At 40.9% G+C, this 17,979-nt stretch overlaps 1 protein-coding gene across 2 annotated transcripts in view; it reads left to right on the top strand.

Annotated features, from left to right (window-relative positions):
* The window catches only part of VPS41 (VPS41 subunit of HOPS complex), a 181,563-nt gene that overhangs the window by 91,570 nt on the left and 72,014 nt on the right, over window positions 1–17,979 (top strand). For both annotated transcript variants that reach the window (XM_021703650.2, XM_044919922.1), the window contains exon 8: window positions 17,058–17,177. In XM_021703650.2, the coding sequence (XP_021559325.1) occupies window positions 17,058–17,177 (120 nt within the window). The remainder of the gene's footprint in view (window positions 1–17,057; window positions 17,178–17,979) is intronic.

Raw genomic sequence — 17,979 nt, forward strand, 5'->3', positions numbered from 1 at the left:
GGGTTTATCAATCTTGTTAATTCTTTCAAAGAACCAGCTCCTAGTTTCGTTGATCTGTTCTACTGTTCTTTTAGTTTCTATTTCATTGATTTCTGCTCTGATCTTTATGATTTCTCTTCTCCTGCTGGGTTTAGGCTTTATTTGCTGTTCTTTCTCCAGCTCCTTTAGGTGTAGGGTTAGGTTGTGTACTTGAGACCTTTCTTGTTTCTTGAGAAAGGCTTGTATTGCTATATACTTTCCTCTTAGGACTGCCTTTGCTGCATCCCAAAGATTTTGAATAGTTGTGTTTTCATTTTCATTGGTTTCCATGTATTTTTTTAATTCTTCTTTAATTTCCTGGTTGACCCATTCGTTCTTCAGTAGGATGCTCTTTAGCCTCCATGTATTTGAGTTCTTTCTGACTTTTGTCTTGTGATTGAGCTCTAGTTTCAAAGCATTGTGGTCTGAAAATAGGCAGGGAATGATTCCAATCTTTTGGTACCGGTTGAGACCTGATTTATGACCTAGGATGTGATCTATTCTGGAGAATGTTCCATGGGCACTAGAGAAGAATGTGTATTCCGTTGCTTTGGGGTGGAATGTTCTGAATATGTCTGTAAAGTCCATTTGGTCCAGTGTGTCATTTAAAGTCTTTATTTCCTTGTTGATCTTTTGCTTAGACGATCTGTCCATTTCAGTGAGGGGATGTTAAAGTCCCCCACTATTATTGTATTGTTGTCGATGTGTTTCTTTGCTTTTGTTACTAATTGGCTTATATAATTGGCTGCTCCCATGTTAGGGGCATAGATATTTACAATTGTTAGATCTTCTTGTTGGATAGATCCTTTAAGTATGATATAGTGTCCTTCCTCATCTCTTATTACAGTCTTTGGTTTAAAATCTAATTTGTCTGATACAAGGATTGCCACCCAGCTTTCTTTTGGTGTCCATTAGCATGGTAAATGGTTTTCCACCCCCTCACTTTCAATCTGGGGCTGTCTTTGGGTCGAAAATGAGTCTCTTGCAGACAGCATATCGATGGGTCTTGTTTTTTAATCCAGTCTGATAGCCTGTGTCTTTTGATTGGGGCATTTAGCCCATTTACATTCAGGGTAACTATTGAAAGATAGGAATTTAGTGCCATTGTATTGCCTGTAAGGTGACTGTTACCGTATATTGTCTGTGTTCCTTTCTGGTCTATGTTGCTTTTAGGCTCTCTCTTTGCTTAGAGGACCCCTTTCAAGATTTCCTGTATGGCTGGTTTTGTGTTTGCAAATTCCTTTAGTTTTTGTTTGTCCTGGAAGCTTTTTATCTCTCCTTCTATTTTCAATGACAGCCTAGCTGGATAGAGTATTCTTGGCTGCATATTTTTCTCATTTAGTGCTCTGAATATATCCTGCCAGTCCTTTCTGGCCTGCCAGGTCTCTGTGGATAGGTCTTTTGCCAATCTAATGTTTCTACCCTTGTAGGTTACATATCTCTTCTCCCGAGCTGCTTTCAGGATTTTCTCTTTGTCTCTGAGACTCGTAAGTTTTACTATTAGATGTCGGGGTGTTGACCTATTTTTATTGATTTTGAGAGGGGTTCTCTGTGCTTCCTGGATTTTCATGCCTGTTTCCTTCCCCAAATTAGGGGGAAGTTCTCTGCTATAATTTGCTCCATTATACCTTCTGCCCCCCTCTCTCTTTCTTCTTCTTCTGGGATCCCAATTATTCTAATGTTGTTTCGTCTTACGGTATCGCTTATCTCTCGAATTCTGCCCTCGTGATCCAGTAGTTGTTTCTCTCTTTTTTTCTCAGCTTCTTTATTTTCCATCTTTTCATCTTCTATATTACTGATTCTCTCTTCTGCCTCATTTATTCTAGCAGTTAGCGCCCCCATTTTTGATTGCACCTCATTAATAGCCTTTTTGATTTCTACTTGGTTGGATTTTAGTTCTTTTACTTCTCCAGAAAGGGTTTCTCTAATAACGTCCATATTTTTTTCAAGCCCAGCTAGTATCTTTAAAGTGATGATTCTGAACTCTAGATCTGACATCGTACTAATGTCCGTATTGAGTAGGTCCCTGGCAGTGGGTACTACCTCTTGTTCTTTTTGTTGCGGTGATTTTTTCCGTCTTGTCATTTTGTGCAGAGGAGAATAGATTAATGAGAGAGCAAAATGCTAGCAGAGTAACAACGTCCCCAGAAAATATACTCTAAACAAATCAGAAAAAACCTGAAGCAGTGGGAAAAGAAAGGGAAAGAGAGAAAAAAGAAAAAGATAAAGATAAAAACAAAAACAAACAAAACAAAACAACAACAACAAAAAAACCAGAATGTGATCAAATATGATCAGGCTGGTATATAGATCAGTGCCACACACTAGATTTGGGGTGTATTTTGGTCTTTTAGAAGAAAGTGCCTCCCAAAATTTTAAAGAAAGAAAAACTTATATATGTACAAAAATAAGGGTTGATCTGAAGAAGGGATGGAATATGACTGTAAAGATGGAAATTATAAAAAATTTTATAAAAGGAATTGATAAGAAGTTGTTTGAAAAAAGCAAGAAGAGGATTTAAAAAAAGAAAAAAAAAGGGAGAGGATGTGATCAGGTAGGGGAATAGAAAACACCATATACTAGAGATTTAGGGTATATTTTGATCTGTTAGAAGAAACTATCTCAAAATTTTAAAGAGAGAACAACTTATATATATAAGCCAAAAATACAGGTAACTACTATGAAGGGATAGAATATGACTCTAAAAATGAAAAATAAATTTTTTTTTTTTTAAAAAGGGATTGATAAGATGTTGGTTGAAAAAGGGAAAAAGAAAAATTCAAAAAAAAAAAAAGAAAAAAAGACAGTTAAAAAAAATTAACTTTGAAAGACTACAGAATCATGGTAAAAAAGCCATGAATTCTATGTGCAGTAGTCCCCTAGAGCTGGAGTTCTGCCGTTCTCATTGATGGGTAAACTTGGTCTTGGCTGGCTGTTCTCGCTGATCTTCTGGGGAGGGGCCTGTTGCCGTGGTTTCCAAATGTCTCTGCCGGAGGCAGAATTGCCCCGCCCTTGCCCCCTCCCAGCTAAGTAATCTGCTCGGGTTTGCTCTCCGGGCTTTTGTTCCCTGCGAGCTTTCCGTACAGCTTTGGAGGCGGAGAGTGAAAATGGCGGCCTCCCAATCTCCGCCGCGGAGGAGCCGAGAACTCGGGGCCCCGCTTCTCAGTGAGCCCCCAGAGAAAAGCCGTCAGTCACTCCCGTCTCCCCAGTCTCCGGCCACACTCCGTGCTCACCCGGCCTGTGACCGCGCGTTTCTATCTCTGGCACCCGACCCCGGGTGGAGTCTCCAAACCCAGCAGATCCCTGTGGCGCACTCCCGTGCGGCTCTTCCCAGGGGAGGAATGTGAGTCTCCCCGGATCTGCCGCTTGTTGGGTCCCTGCTGGAGGAGCAGGGGCCCGACTGTGCCGCGGATCACGGTTTATGGCAACCCTGAGCTGAGAGCCCGCGCCTGGGCTCCGCCTCTGCAGCCGGCTTCCCTGCTCCGATACCTGGGAGCTCTGCCACACTCAGGCACCCCCGGTCTTTCTGTGACCCGTGGGTCCTGAGACCACACTGTCCCGGAGGGTCCACCCCCCGCTTAGCCACTAGAGTGACGTCCCTCAGTGGAGCAGACTTTTAAAAGTTCCGATTTTGTGCTCCGTGGCTCTATCACTTGCCAGAAGCGCCGACGGAGGCCCCTCCCCCGCCGTCTATCCTCCCGAATATCGCCTCGGATTCACTTCTCCGCACGTCCTACCTTCCAGAAAGTGGTCGCTTTTCTGATGAAAGAGTTGTTGCTCTTCTTTTCTTCGATCTCCTGTTGAGTTTGTAGGTGTTCAGAATGGTTTGATCCCTATCCAGCTGAATTCCTGAGAGGAGACGAAATCCAGGTCTCCTACTCCTCCGCCATCTTGCTCCGCCCTCTGGAGTAAAGGCATTTTTAACCCTTAAGAACACTGATCTTCCCTAGACTGACAGCTAAATGAGTCTTTGAATTTTATGCCAACATATGTAACCATGGTGAAAGTAGCACAGAGACTAGAGAATTGAAATGAGGAAACGGAAGTCCTACAATGGGATATTCATAAGAAAAATTAAAAGAGATGCCTAATTTAATTTTAGTTCTAATTTTATTAAAAATGTTGATTCCTGTGAAAACATTTTTTCTAGTAATTAGAACATACAGTTCAGAATAGCCCTGCAAAACAGCAACATAGCAGAAAAAACTCGAGACTGTAGTTTGACACATTTGTTGTTATTTCCTTTTTAAGGTTCTGGCCTTTTAGGTCTTTAGAGATAGCTCCTTATCCACCAGGGACTAGGATGAGGAGGCTGTAGTTCTGTTTGGCATAAACTTTTATTTTAGGTTTTCAAGGTAACTTCTCAGTAGTTGAATGCCATAGCTGGATTTATGGACTCCCCTGCTTGACACATGAGCATAAAAAGCTTCTTCTAAATTCTGTTTTGTTTCCATGTTGGGGGGAAAACAAGGAAAGAAAAAGCACATTTCTTAAAAGTGCCATTGGAGAGAGCTTTCAAACATGTGACCCTATGGATTTTTTTTTTTTTAAGTGTAACCTCTTGTGTAGCAAAAATTCTAATACATGAGCATAGCAATGAGGTTTCTATTTTAGAAATAAGTCTGCCAAGCAGATCTTACCTGGATTTTTTTTTAATTGCTCGGCTTTCTCTATCAGCAGATAAAGTTTAGCTTCCTTTGACCTTTACCTGTGAACTCTGAAATACACTTCATAATAGTTGGTTCTACCACTCTGACAAATTTTTAAATTGTCACGATGCTGTTTGCAGCCGAGTTCATTTTTAGAAACGAGATAGTCAGCTGTTTGGCGTTGTGGTGGGATAGAATGAGGGGACCTGGCCGCAGGGACAGGTTGCTTTGTAAGCTAGAAAATGTCAGTCAGCAAACAAGGAAATGGTCTGTGTGCATGAAATGAGGAGAAGGGGCTGAAGGCTCATGGCAGGTTTTACCTGAAGGACAGAGGTGGTACCATCAGCTAGCTTCTGTAAGTTTCCAACAGTGATCTGCAAATTCAGATTGCATTCTTTTTTTTTTCCCTCCAGATTGCCTTCTGAATCCTTTCTGGAAGGGGATTGACTAGAGTGGCTTTTTATACTAATGCAGATATTTTTAGAATCCCGACAGCCCAGTGAACCAGTAAGCATGACATGGAGAGGTGCTTCCTTCCGTGTTTACTGTCTTCTGCTGAGGTTGGAGCCGGGGTTCTTGGGGCCAAAAGGGATTTGACTATCAGTTATCCTGTTCGGTCTGTTGTCCAGTGGATCTCGAGGATGATATTTCTGCAAGTGATCAGATGGCAGCTTTATACATACAAACGTTTGTCACACATTACTCCACAAGCAACTACCAATTTATGTCCTAATGGTTGCATGTTGAACCAATAAATACCTTCCATTTTTTCAATACTATATTATAAATTGTGGTTCTATTACTAGAAATTCATTTCATGCTTTACACATACCAAAACTGATTAAAAACCACCCATTAATAGGAAGTACAACACAAGTGTAACCTTGCGCAAACATTTTTTAGGTATGTAAAAACCAAGTCATGAAATAGCTATATCATAAAAGTATATTTTGGCAGGGTTGAACTGGCTGAAGCTAAAAATAGAAACCCAGTTCTTAAAGTAGAAGTCATTTCAGTGTCAAAAATAGGCGTTCTTCACTGCTTTCAAAATCATGTTCATTTGTCTCAAACATTATTGCTTTTTTGATGTCAAGATGTAGGATTCCCAAAGTCTTCCGATGGAGTCGTTGCAGCTTCGTTTTCTTCAGTGGTCTCTCTTGTTTCATATCCATCAAAAAGCCTGTTGACAGTAGAAGCCTTTTTTCTTTCATGAGTTCAGCTCACTTTTCCATACGTAATATTTCCATATTGTTTGCAGCTTCCCCCTGAATTCTGACGTAAAGCTTACCATCTGTCTTCCTAGAGCAATCAAACCATCCTTTGCTTCTTACTGAAAATATCTTCCTTTGCGTGTTGAGAGTGCTGTGATTTTTCTTAAATATTTTGAGTAGTTAATGACTGTGTAAGAATAATTGCCTACTTCAGATTGTTCGTCATGTTTTCTTGTGGGGTTTAATACCTTGACTGTCATGACCACTGAGAGGTGTTGTCTGTCTGTATAAAAGCTGTATAAATACCGTCATTAACTTGAGGTTTTTTTCTTTTTTTAAGATACGGCTATTAAAGCAAAGGGGTCTTAACTGCAAGTATTGTAGGTTGGCGTCACCAGTACAAACTGAATCACAGTCATTTCACAGGATTGTTTGGCCCGAACCTGCTTCTTTTTTTTTTTTTTTTTTTAAGATTTTATTTATTTATTTGAGAGAGAGAGAATGAGAGAGAGCACATGAGAGGGGGGAGGGTCAGAGGGAGAAGCAGGCTCCCCGCCGAGCAGGGAGCCCGATGCGGGACTCGATCCCGGGACTCCAGGATCATGACCTGAGCCGAAGGCAGTCGCTTAACCAACTGAGCCACCCAGGCGCCCCCGAACCTGCTTCTTGAACACAACTTTGTGTCAGGGTCCATGTTAGGAGCTGTGAACACATAGTACCTGGATTTTTGGAATGGCGTACAGTGTATTTCCAAAAGTAGATGGGTGGCATGCTGTCAGTGGAAAGCAGTTAGTCTGTTAGACCATGAATCAGAATGGTGATTTTGCAGAAAATGAGTATTCCAAGCCTTTTGAGAGGGAAGAACGTGTACATTTATATATATGTATGTATCACCGTGGGATAGTTTTGCGCTCCTTTTGCCTTTGTTCATTCTCCCCTATTGTTTGTTTCCTTTCAGTTTTCAGGAAGCAAGAGTAATTCTACCATTGGGTATGTTAATAAATCTTATCTAAGAGGAAGAAAGAATTAAGGCTAAAAATATAATTGGTAAAGAAACAGCAGTCTCTCATTTTAGCCAGGATAGGGAGATATTTGATCATTTATGTGGCTTGGAAAATGTTCATATTTTGTCTGTGTTCAGACATGATTATGGAGTGGTCTTGTTTTTGTCCTGATCTTTCATGGTCATGGGGCCTTGTCTGATGTTGGTGATCTGTAAAATTGTTTATGTTCACCCAGAGAGCACCAAGGCCTAGCTGGGAGTGCCCAGCCAGTTCCTGGATATCCACTTTTCTCTTTCTCAGTTGCAACAAATAAAATGCCCAACATTTGCTAGATTGCTTCTGTTGAGGTACTTTACAAAAACGTATGTGTACTCTGATTTCTTTCTTTTTTTTGTAGAAATATAATTACGTATATAGCAGTGTTTATTGAAGGCTATCTATGAAATTATTAGCAATATTAGTAATATTAACATTAACAGTGTCTGGGCAGGATTATGAGTGCTCTTTTTGGCCTTCATTGGCATTTTCTGCCTTGTTTTGGTTTGTTTTTAAGAAAATACGCATTACTGGGGCACCTGGGTGGCTCAGTTGGTTGAACGTCTCTGCCTTTGGCTCAGGCCATGATCCCAGGGTGCTGGGATCAAGCCCCGCGTCGGGCTACACGATCAGCGGGGAGTCTGCTTGTGTTCACACGCACATGCACTCTATCAAGTAAATGAATAAATCCTTTAAAAAAATGTGTTACTTTTATAATAATAATCAAAGAATGTGTAAAGTAATCTCAACTATTTTGGATCTCTGTTTAACTTAACATTGTAAATCACATGAAATTCCCTACATTGTTGAAGTCTAATTTTAAACATTCTTTAATGGTTATATAATATTTCATCCTATTGATCTCCTATTATTGGACCATTAGGTCGTATCCAGATTTGGTTATCAAAATTCATGCTGTAATGAAGCTAGAAATCTTTGGGCATGAACTCGAGCTGTGCTTTTTAGTTTTTTCCTGGCGCTGATTCCCAGGATTAGGATTACCCAGTCAGAGATGGTTATTTTTTAGGATTTAGATGCATACCACCACGAAAGTTGCATTCAAGGAAACATACCAGTTTACACCAGCAGTGTATGAGACTACCTGTTTCTCCACATTTTCTTTGCCAATTTTGATATACAAAGAAAGTCCATTGTTCTATTTTGTAACTTCTTTGAGTTACTAGCAATTTCAAATATTTTTATTTATTGGCCACTTATAGATCTTCCTTTGTGATTTGTCTGACTATATTCTTTGCTTGGGGCAGCTTTTAATATTACCATAGAAGCCAGGACAATGAAGACTGTCCATTTGATATTTATTGTCAGTTTGAGCACAAATTATTGCTGCTTACTGAATAGCCTGCAGCCTTTTCTCCAATTTTGGCTAAATCTGGAATAATTATTCTTGTTCCCACGGAGGCATTATATAGGAATCATAATGAGACTATAGAGTAGACACTGAAGTCTGTAAAAAGAGGGCACATAGAAGCTCCTACACAGATGTGAGTCTGCCCTCAAACCATCAACTCTGCACTTGCATGGAGGCTGTCAAGGACAGACCAGTTGTGCCCTGTGAAAGGCAAGTTCATTTGACTTGGTTTCTTCTGCAGATGGTGTCCTGATCTTTATTTTTTTCCCCTTTTGCTTTACTTTCAATTGAGTGAAGTGCTTGTTCAGATACATAAACCTGTGTGTTCAGGTGACTTTTTCTGTTACTCAAGACTTGGCAGTTTTTATATTTCTTTTTCATAATCCCCACCAGGCGAAGATCTCTCTCCAGTCGTCTGTGATTGAGATGATGCAGTTAAAATCAGAGATCGTTGTTCATTGCACAGACCATTAATTTAAGTTTAATCACCCAGTGGATGACTTTTGTGTTTACTCTGCTGCTAAAGGGGTCCAACCTTAGACCCAGCCCCAGGAGATGTATCTTTAAACAACTGCAAACTGAAATACAGACCCAAGGTGTTTGGCATGAACCACCAGCACCGTTAAGTCTGTGGGACCCATAATGGAAGATTTTTTTTTAGTGGTAAATTATTTCACAATAACCTTGTCACTTTTAAAACCATAGTTGCAGTTGTATGTTTGCATATGCAGAAACTGCAGATTGCTGGTTTAAATAGGAGCCTGCCTCACATGTGGCCACAGTTAATTGCTAAACCTGTATGGGTGGGCAGGTGGATACACAGATCTCTCTCTCTCTGTCATCACTAGTTTTTTAATATAAAGGAAACTGCTCCTACGTGGCACCTCTAGTGCTTAGCTTCTTTTTGTTCTCATTGAACCTGTAGCTAGGAATTCCTGGTCACTGAATTGACTGTTACCTGATGTCGGTAGGGTGTTTCTTAAATTTCAAAGCGTTTTCACAGGGTTGGTTAACTTCAAGGGCTTGTCCAAAACCTGTGTTGCATTGGTGTTGTGTTTACTCAGACCTTGCTCGGAAGCAAGTGGTCTGTCAAGCAAGCTCTGGAAATCTGTCTGTGTACAGAGACTTCCTGTGGTAGCAGTTTTTGGCCCGTATTTAACCTCGTTTAAACATACTAAATTACCTCTGGGGAAAGGAGATTGAAGGATTATAACTCGTCCAGCAAATCACCCCTGAATTTAAGCAATGCTGTATTCGGGAAATTCTCTTTCTCTTCCTACATGCTTTATGTTCTTTCTGGATGGTGTTTGGAAAAGCTGTGTGTGTTAAACTTTGGTACTGAGCCAAAGCAGGAAGCAAGACAGAGGCGCCCACTGTCCCACTCTTCTTGGTCACTCTTGCCTCCATCCAGATCCAGGACTTCTGTCTGTTGTCAGCTGCCAAACACTGTCCCAGCTCTCTGTGCTCACTCATTTTTTCTCACTTGCTTTCTTGACTTCTTAAATTTCATTTCTAATCTTCTCCAATTTTGGGTGTTTAAATCCTTCTGTGACAGGTCCTGCCCATCATTATGCCCTGTATCTATTGGGCATGTCCTAATGCGCTGGGTTTTCCTTTCCTTTCTTTATTTCTCAGTTTTATTATCTCCAGCTCCAGCATCTGCTGGGATCTGGCATTTTATCTTTATGGAGTCTGTTTACTCCAAGCCCCTCAGCCATTTGTGCAGTAACGCACTTGCCATCGAGGACTTGCCTGTGGGCTTCCCCCACCAGCCACTCTTCCCTACACCGTTGTCTGCCTCAGAGTGAGCGGTGCTGCCGGTGTGTAGGAAGCCTGAAGGACTCAAGTGATTTATATACTTGAAAGATCACAAGATGATTAAAAAGGGGCCAATCATCCTCCCTTTCCTCCATCAGGGAAGAATGGGCGATGGGTAATGATGGGTGTTACGTTGCCAGAATCAGTGGCTTTATTACAGCCCGAAAGGAATCCCACCCCGTGTGTGGGAGATTCTGGGATGTGCATCCCTACCACTCTGTAGTGTAGCAAAGTACTAGATAGATTTATCAGCACAAAACATAGGAGAATAAAGTATATTGCTGAGGATGTGAGGGCTCCTATTGAAATATAAGTACCAGGAGTGCTGACTGCCAGAATGTGGATTTATGGGAAATAAAGCCCTAGAATACTTTCTCCAACAAAAAATAGACCTCTTGGAAACAGTTTTTCCTCTCTATGTACTTAGCTCCCATTGAGCTTAAATTGCTCTCAGTATTGTGATAATGACAATTCAATATTATGGGATGTGGAAGATGAACCAAATAAATTAACCAGCTGCTTTTAAACGTAGTTCACTCAATGACTTACCCTCTAAAATGCTTTGTAGAACATTCATGCTCAGTAGGTCTCTAGGCAGTTTTATGACTAGAAGAAAGAAACGGATTTTATTAAATGTCAGTGAAATACAGGCAGATAGTTCTGTAGTTAAATTAGTGTAGACTGTTTGTAAGAAAAGCAGCTTATCTTTTCTTAAATCACTGAGGCGGAACTTTCCTTGGCATTCCTGCCAGTGTGTTTCTGCTTGAAATTCCCACAGATTAGGATTAAAAAAGCAAATGGAGGGGCGCCTGGGTGGCTCAGTTGGTTAAGCGACTGCCTTCGGCTCAGGTCATGATCCTGGAGTCCCGGGATCGAGTCCCGCATCGGGCTCCCTGCTCGGCAGGGAGCCTGCTTCTCCCTCTGACCCTCCCCCCTCTCATGTGCTCTCTCATTCTCTCTCTCAAATAAATAAATAAAATCTTAAAAAAAAAAAAAAAAGCAAATGGAGAGTGGATTGTCTGGTCCTTTCCCCTCCTGGGTGAAACCGTGGGTCCCACAGAGTGCTGCAAATCAAATCCTGAGGTGCTGCCTAGTTGTATTCGAAGAGTTTCAAAGGACAGTAATGGCAACGGTTCCATAATTACTAGCTGACATTTAAGGTTTTTTTCTGCTACGTATGGATTGGGAACTAGGACTCGTGAGTAAGGAAGAAAGTAGAGTGGAGAGGGAAGGCAGAAATAAGTGCTTCAAGGACCAGGGGAGGTAACGTAGAGGAGAGAAGCAGGCCAGGGCTAGACCACCAGGATAAGAGGGCATGGTGGTGATGGTGGGGGGGGGCACCTCAGCAGCGCACAAACACAGTTCAAATCATCACCGTTCGGGCCAAATGAGAGGCCAGGTGGCATCCCTGAAACGAAGGAACTGCAGTCAGCTAAACTGAATAGAGGAAGACTAACCTTAAAAGCATTTCCCAGGGACACCTGGGGGGCTCAGTCGTTAAGCGTCTGCCTTCGGCTCAGGTCATGATCCCAGGGTCCTGGGATCGAGCCCCGCATCGGGCTCCCTGCTCCACGGGGAGCCTGCTTCTCCCTCTCCCGCCCCGCCTGCTTGTGTTCCCTCTCTCGCCAGTGTTTCTCTCTGTCAAATAAATAAAATCTTAAAAAAAAAAAAAAAAAAGCACTTCCCAAATTTGTGATCAGTTGTGCACAGATTATCTCCTCTGCTGCTGAGCAAAAGAAACTGCACCATGGTTTAAGGCATAGGACACGGAGCCAGTATAAATGAGCCCTTTCTCAAGGGATACCATTGTTACATCAAGGATGTAGTAACTGTGGACCAGTGAGTCCACAGGGTTCCTTCCTTAGATTTTTGAGATCAGGGTAGATGCCAATGTGTCCAAAATAGTTTAGGGACATCACTAACTGAAGACGGGCTGAGTCACTGGGGGGGTTGGGGTGTGATGTAGCTCCTCCTGCAGCAAACACACTGCGCACGTAGACAAAGAAAGAAGGAGACCGGTAGGGCCGGGGAAGCCTACTTAGTATCTCATATTCATCGTGCCCTGTGCGTCTAGCAAAGTCGATGTGGTTTATTTCCCTGATGCATTTACGGTCTGTTGGGGAGATGAAGAGTAAATAAATGAATCCCAGTGAGCAAGATACAGTGTGGTGTTCGTTATCCTGTGATAGAACCAGCACGACCCTAAAATGTATACAGAACCAAGAAGTTAGGAGGATTTACGAAAGAATTCTAAATGCAGATCTTCCCTAATGTATTTCAGGCTGTTTGTTTACACATCATTTCTTCTTTTTCATCCACAAAATATAAAGGGAAAATGATTGAAACTACTGCTATTTGAGAAACATCAGAAAATAACATGAAATTATGTCTATAACTGTAATGTAAATTAGTTAAAATTTGTTTTCCTTTTCAGGAGGTAGTGTGTCAACCTCCCCTCACCTTTTTTTTTTGAGCACTCCTCAGTTGCACAGAATGACGTGTGCTGTCTGTACTATAAAAATATTAAGAAGCTTCTTTGATCCCATGTCAGAGCTGGGTACACAAGGTATTTTGTAATACAACTCTGGAAAGTCAGACTCAACCCTGAGACCAGCTGAATTCAGAATTCTTCTCTCCCTGCTTTTTTTCCTGCCCTCTGCTGGAAGTTTTCCTAGGAGCTGGAGCAGGGGACAAAGGAGGCCCGGGCCCAGCCGGCCTTAGCTTTCTGCCCTAAGTCACAGCTCCGGACCACAACAGAAAGGACCAGCTGGAGTGAGTTTGGGTATTGGTTGGAATTGCAGCAAGACTTAACTAACAGTTTTCTAAAGTTAATGTTTTATTTAAAAAGTAGGTACATTTTATGTGAATTAATTCTAATACATATTCAGTATGACTAAAACATTCCTTCTTTAGGTTTCATCGAATTGTTGATATTGTTTTGTTTTGTTTCAACTGTTGCCTTAAATTATCCTGATTATCAACATCAGAGAATGGATTTTCAGCCCTCTATGTATTAACATAAAAATAATTCACATGTTCCAAGCAGAATAATCATGCAAATAGAAATAATATAAATCTCCTATCACCTATTTCTAGAATTAATTATGATTACTTTGTAAGGTATCCTTCAGATTTTTATATATGGATACACATTGTATTTAAAGGTCATCATATTTAATACTGTTTTGCGATCTGCTTTTTAATTTAATGGCCCTGAACATCTTTTTACGTTAAATAAACATATGTATATAGAATCATTTATAAATGGATGCATACTCTTCGGTGATCTAGCTCTGCCAGGCTTTACTCGATTATTTCCCAGCTGTTAGTCTATTTTTGGCTGTTATAAATAACTTTACGTACTTCTTTACTCACGTGTCTGATCACTTCTGAGCATAAATATCTAGCAGACTTCTGGGGTCATTTTTAAAGCTTTGACTCCCCAGTGCTAAAAGATTCTCCAGAAAGGGGATGAGTTGAGGGCGCCCGCTTCCCCGCGCATGCGCGCACGCACTCCCCCCCCCCCCTTCCTTCCTCCTCGTTTTGATTCAAATTTGTCAGTTCTTTCTGTTCTTTTTACTTCGTCTGTCAATTCTAGGACCATTGCTTTACTGTTTTGAGTACTGATTTTACAAAACACCCATCCTTCCACCCACAAATTGCTTAATTAAAAAAATTCCTATTATTACATATCTTCAAACGGATTGATAACGTTTTGGAAGTTCTATAAATAATTCCTTTGGGGTTTTCTTTGTGCTTCCATTAAAATCACAGACTAACTATTAAGACAGGCACTTCAGTGGAAATTTTGAGTCTTATAATCTAGGAACATTATGTACATTTATGTAGCTCTCCTCTTACATCTCTCAATAAAATATTTTTTCTTTTGTCATGTAGCTAGTGCATACACATCTGTTTTTGCTCATTACTGACTTTGAGAGCTATGGACTTTCCCTTGTTTACAACTTTGCATCCCCTAAACTTTAGATTTGCAGTATTTGTATTCTCATTTTCAAAGTGCTCTGGTCACAGTTTGATTTCCTCTCTTACTCGAGGGTATAGAATATTTATTTATTTATTTTATTTCAGCTTTGCTTTGTGTTTCTTATCCTTTGGTGTTAATTTGCTTAATTTTGTTGTCACCTGAGAAGAAGAAGAAGAATTATTGTTAAAGTTCTTGTCTGTTTGATGGAAGGGCTCATTCATGTGGAGTCAGGAGTGGGAGATTTCCCTTATTCCCTAGATAAGTCCTGTTCTTTTCAAATACTGAATTCTTCCATATTGCTGGTGTTTTTTCTTGTTCCTGTTTACTGGGAGAAGTCTATATTCAGTATTCACAGTTGTAGTTGCTGTGAATGTGTCATAGATTTTGTGAGAATTTGTCCAAATCTTTTATTCTGGACATGGTAGGAGAAGGAAGTTTTATGTTTTCCTTCCTGCCTGGATTGGAACACAATTGTCTGTTGGGGAAATGGCTTCCAAAGGGTGTAATTATTGGTGCAGCAGGGAAGTGATGTATGTGTTAAAAGCCTGCTTGCTATATTCACCGAGGCAGCTTGAAGTTTGTGCGGGTGCTGCCCACCTCTTGACTTTGAAGTCTGTGGGGTACAGCCCGCCGCTAGTAGGCACCCACCCATTGCCGGCATACCTGTTTTCTCCTTCCAAGCTGTGTGGCCGAACGAGCGAGAGTGGCTACTCGGGTTATGCTGCCAGAGCTGACCGCGGCCTGTGTGTCCCTGAGTGCCATTTTCCCCATGACTCTCCTTACCTCCACCCCCTTTTCACTGAGCATGAGGTGTTTGGGCATGCTGGTACCTACCCTACCACCTACTTCCCAGATGGGCTTGTTCTTGTAATGAGGTAAATCGTGGCCTTCACTGAGCTCTTACTTCTGTCATATTTTATGGACATCTCCATTTAAAATTGGGGGCATATTTAATTTAATAATCCAGGTGCGGATTGCTCCCCTTTCACGCAGCATCGGTCACCCCCTTGGTGGGATCGGAGGGAGAGGAATGTGTTGTCATGTGACACCACACTTTTCCTCCTCACCACCCAGCCAGCCATTCCTCCTAGCAGGCAGTTATGGGGCGCTCCTGGGGCCCAGCCCAATTCTGAAAATCCCCTCCCTCTGATCCAAGCCACAGGTGGAAGATAGGCATTGTGATCTTATTAATTCCTCATGTTTAATATAATTGTTTTTAGTTACCCTCTTTAGTGAAATGTATAGCAAGAGTGATACTCTAAGGCTTTCTCCTCCTTCCCTAGATTTCAAACTTACCCTGTCACAAAATACTGAACACATTCAGCGACCTCCTTGGCTCTGTTTTTTTGCATCATGGCCAAGGGAGAGGCAGAATCACAGAGGACAGACCTCTAAGGGTCTTTAACTGGGAACAGGGCGGCATGGTGGTGGGGATTTCTTACTTAAAACCTGGACGGGGAAGGACGAGATGGGTGGGAAGATCTTCGAGAGCAAAGAGGATATCCTGTATCTATCTACTGGGAAGACAGGATCCCATATGGTCATTAAAAGCCGCCCTCCCGGGGCACCTGGGTGGCTCAATTGGTTAAGCGACTGCCTTTGGTTCAGGTCATGATCCTGGAGTCCCTGGATCGAGTCCCACATCGGGCTCCCTGCTCAGCAGAGAGTCTGCTTCTCCCTCTGACCCTAACCCCTCTCATGTGCTCTCTCATTCTCTTTCTCTCAAATAAATAAATAAAATCTTTAAAAAAAAAAAAAGCCGCCCTCCCTGTAGTCTCCACTATGGACCGAGTGAAGCCACCTTTCTTTTGCATGGATAATAGAGAACTTCAGGCATTTATGTCATTTTAAAGTGACCATTCTCAGTGTATTTGTGAAGGTGGACACTTATTTAATTTTAGGGTTTTGGTGTGTGTGTGTGTGTGTGCCCCTTTGACTACAGGAGCCTAACTATTGAGAGTAAGAAATATAAATAAAATGCGAATTTATTCTCTTTCTCCTTTTGACCTGTTTTTCCCCTTTAGGGGTGGGAAGGGACACAAAATACACTAAGGTAAACTGAGTTTAAATTTCAGTTTACTCTAAAGATAGGAATTTTAAAAATTCTGTGATGGAATCTGTCCTCAGCATTGCTTTTAAAAGATAAACATATATTTCAGGATTACATGTCTGAAGTTATATATTGTAAATATATATTATATAAATTATGTATAAGTTATGTTATATAAAGTCTTTTTTTAAGGGATTTAAATTGGATATATCATATAGAAAAAATATTGTATCCTTAATAATGCATGAATTACTAGAACTACATCTTCACCAGTCTTAGAGGTTTTAACCAGTTATATTTGGTAATAAAATTTATCTGGCAGATTTTTTTTTTTTTAAAGATCTTCTTTTTAATCAGTCTCTACACCCAGTGTGGGGCTTGAACTTACAACCCCAAGATCAGGAGTCGCACGCTCCACCAACTGAGCCAGCCAGGCTCCACCCTCCCCCGCAGATTTTTTTTTTATTATAGATTCTTCCCTTTAAAATAAAGACCCTGGCTAACTATGAACTTTTTAAAGAAGTTTAATCCTAAAGCAAGTTTGTCTTATTTTATGACATGAATTACTGTTCAAACATCATTGTTAAATTATTTTTCTTGGGTTAAATGAAAAACAGGCTGCTTCTGACTATTGCAGTTTAAGCTGTGACTGTATTTTCAAGGAAAAAATTACGAGGTTTTGATTTCCCAAGTTACAAAATAAATTAATTTCCGGGCAATCATTTGAAGAACTTTCTGTGACACAAATCTTTTGACTGATGAATGTGTATTTTTTTCTCCCTGAATTTTGGTATTTTGGTGCCATCTTGTGGCTTGACTTTGTAGTAACTCCAACATGCAGGGGACCGGCAAAAAAAAAGGTAAGAAACCTAATATATGCTTCTCAGTTTCTAAACATCTTTTGTATTTGTCCCTAGTTGCTGCTATTTGAACGATCTTGGATGAGCAGATGGAAGTCTTCTGTTCTGCACGAAGGGGAAGGGAACATAAGGAGTGTCAAGTGGAGAGGCCATCTGATTGCTTGGGCCAATAATATGGTAAAAGCACGTCTTCATCTTGCTGATCCTTCTGCAGAGCCAGAAAAGTGACCACATTGGGAGAGCTGTGACAAAGGGGAAGATGCCCCTGGCTGCAGTGGTCTTTTCTAAGACCTACAAGTGGTGACTGCTCTCATACCTGGAAGGTTAAAGAGATTAGATTGCTTTTAGCTTTCATAATAGAGTAATTCCCAACATATTCTGGACTTTATTTTGGAGTAAGAAATCTGAGGCATGGAGAATAGCCAAAGAAATGAAAAGGCATCTTAATAATTGAAGGGTTGCATTGGGAATGTGGTGTTGAAAATACCATTTGCCTATTAGCCAAGGGCAAGCATAGTTGCTTTGGAACAAGTACAGGATATTGCTGATTTCATTTTACTCCCTGTATAATCACAGGTGAAAAGAGGCCTGCCTTTTAAAAAGTAGATTGTAATTTTTGGTGTTGCCCTCTCTTTAAAGTTTACTCAGTATGAGAGTGGCTGAATAGAAAGCTTAAAATTAGATTTTGACATCTGGCGTATCTTTTGGAATTTCAGGGTATAATTTAGTAAATTCGTTTTAAATGGTAGAATTCTCCCAGAACCCACCTTGCTATTCAGGACTTTTCTTAAACTTCTCCCGGGTCACAGTTATGGGTAAACAGACCTGTGGCCTCTTGGTATATTTTTAGTTAGCTGCTTGCTTGATGTTTCCATTTCAGTGCTTTAAAATGTCAGGTGTAGTTTTCTTTACACACAGTGGTTTGTCAGATTCAAAGCTTTTCTAAAAAACTCCATTTTTATAGTGGAACAATATAATT

Source organism: Neomonachus schauinslandi, chromosome 12 (assembly GCF_002201575.2).
Source record: "Neomonachus schauinslandi chromosome 12, ASM220157v2, whole genome shotgun sequence".
Taxonomy (NCBI): domain Eukaryota; kingdom Metazoa; phylum Chordata; class Mammalia; order Carnivora; family Phocidae; genus Neomonachus; species Neomonachus schauinslandi.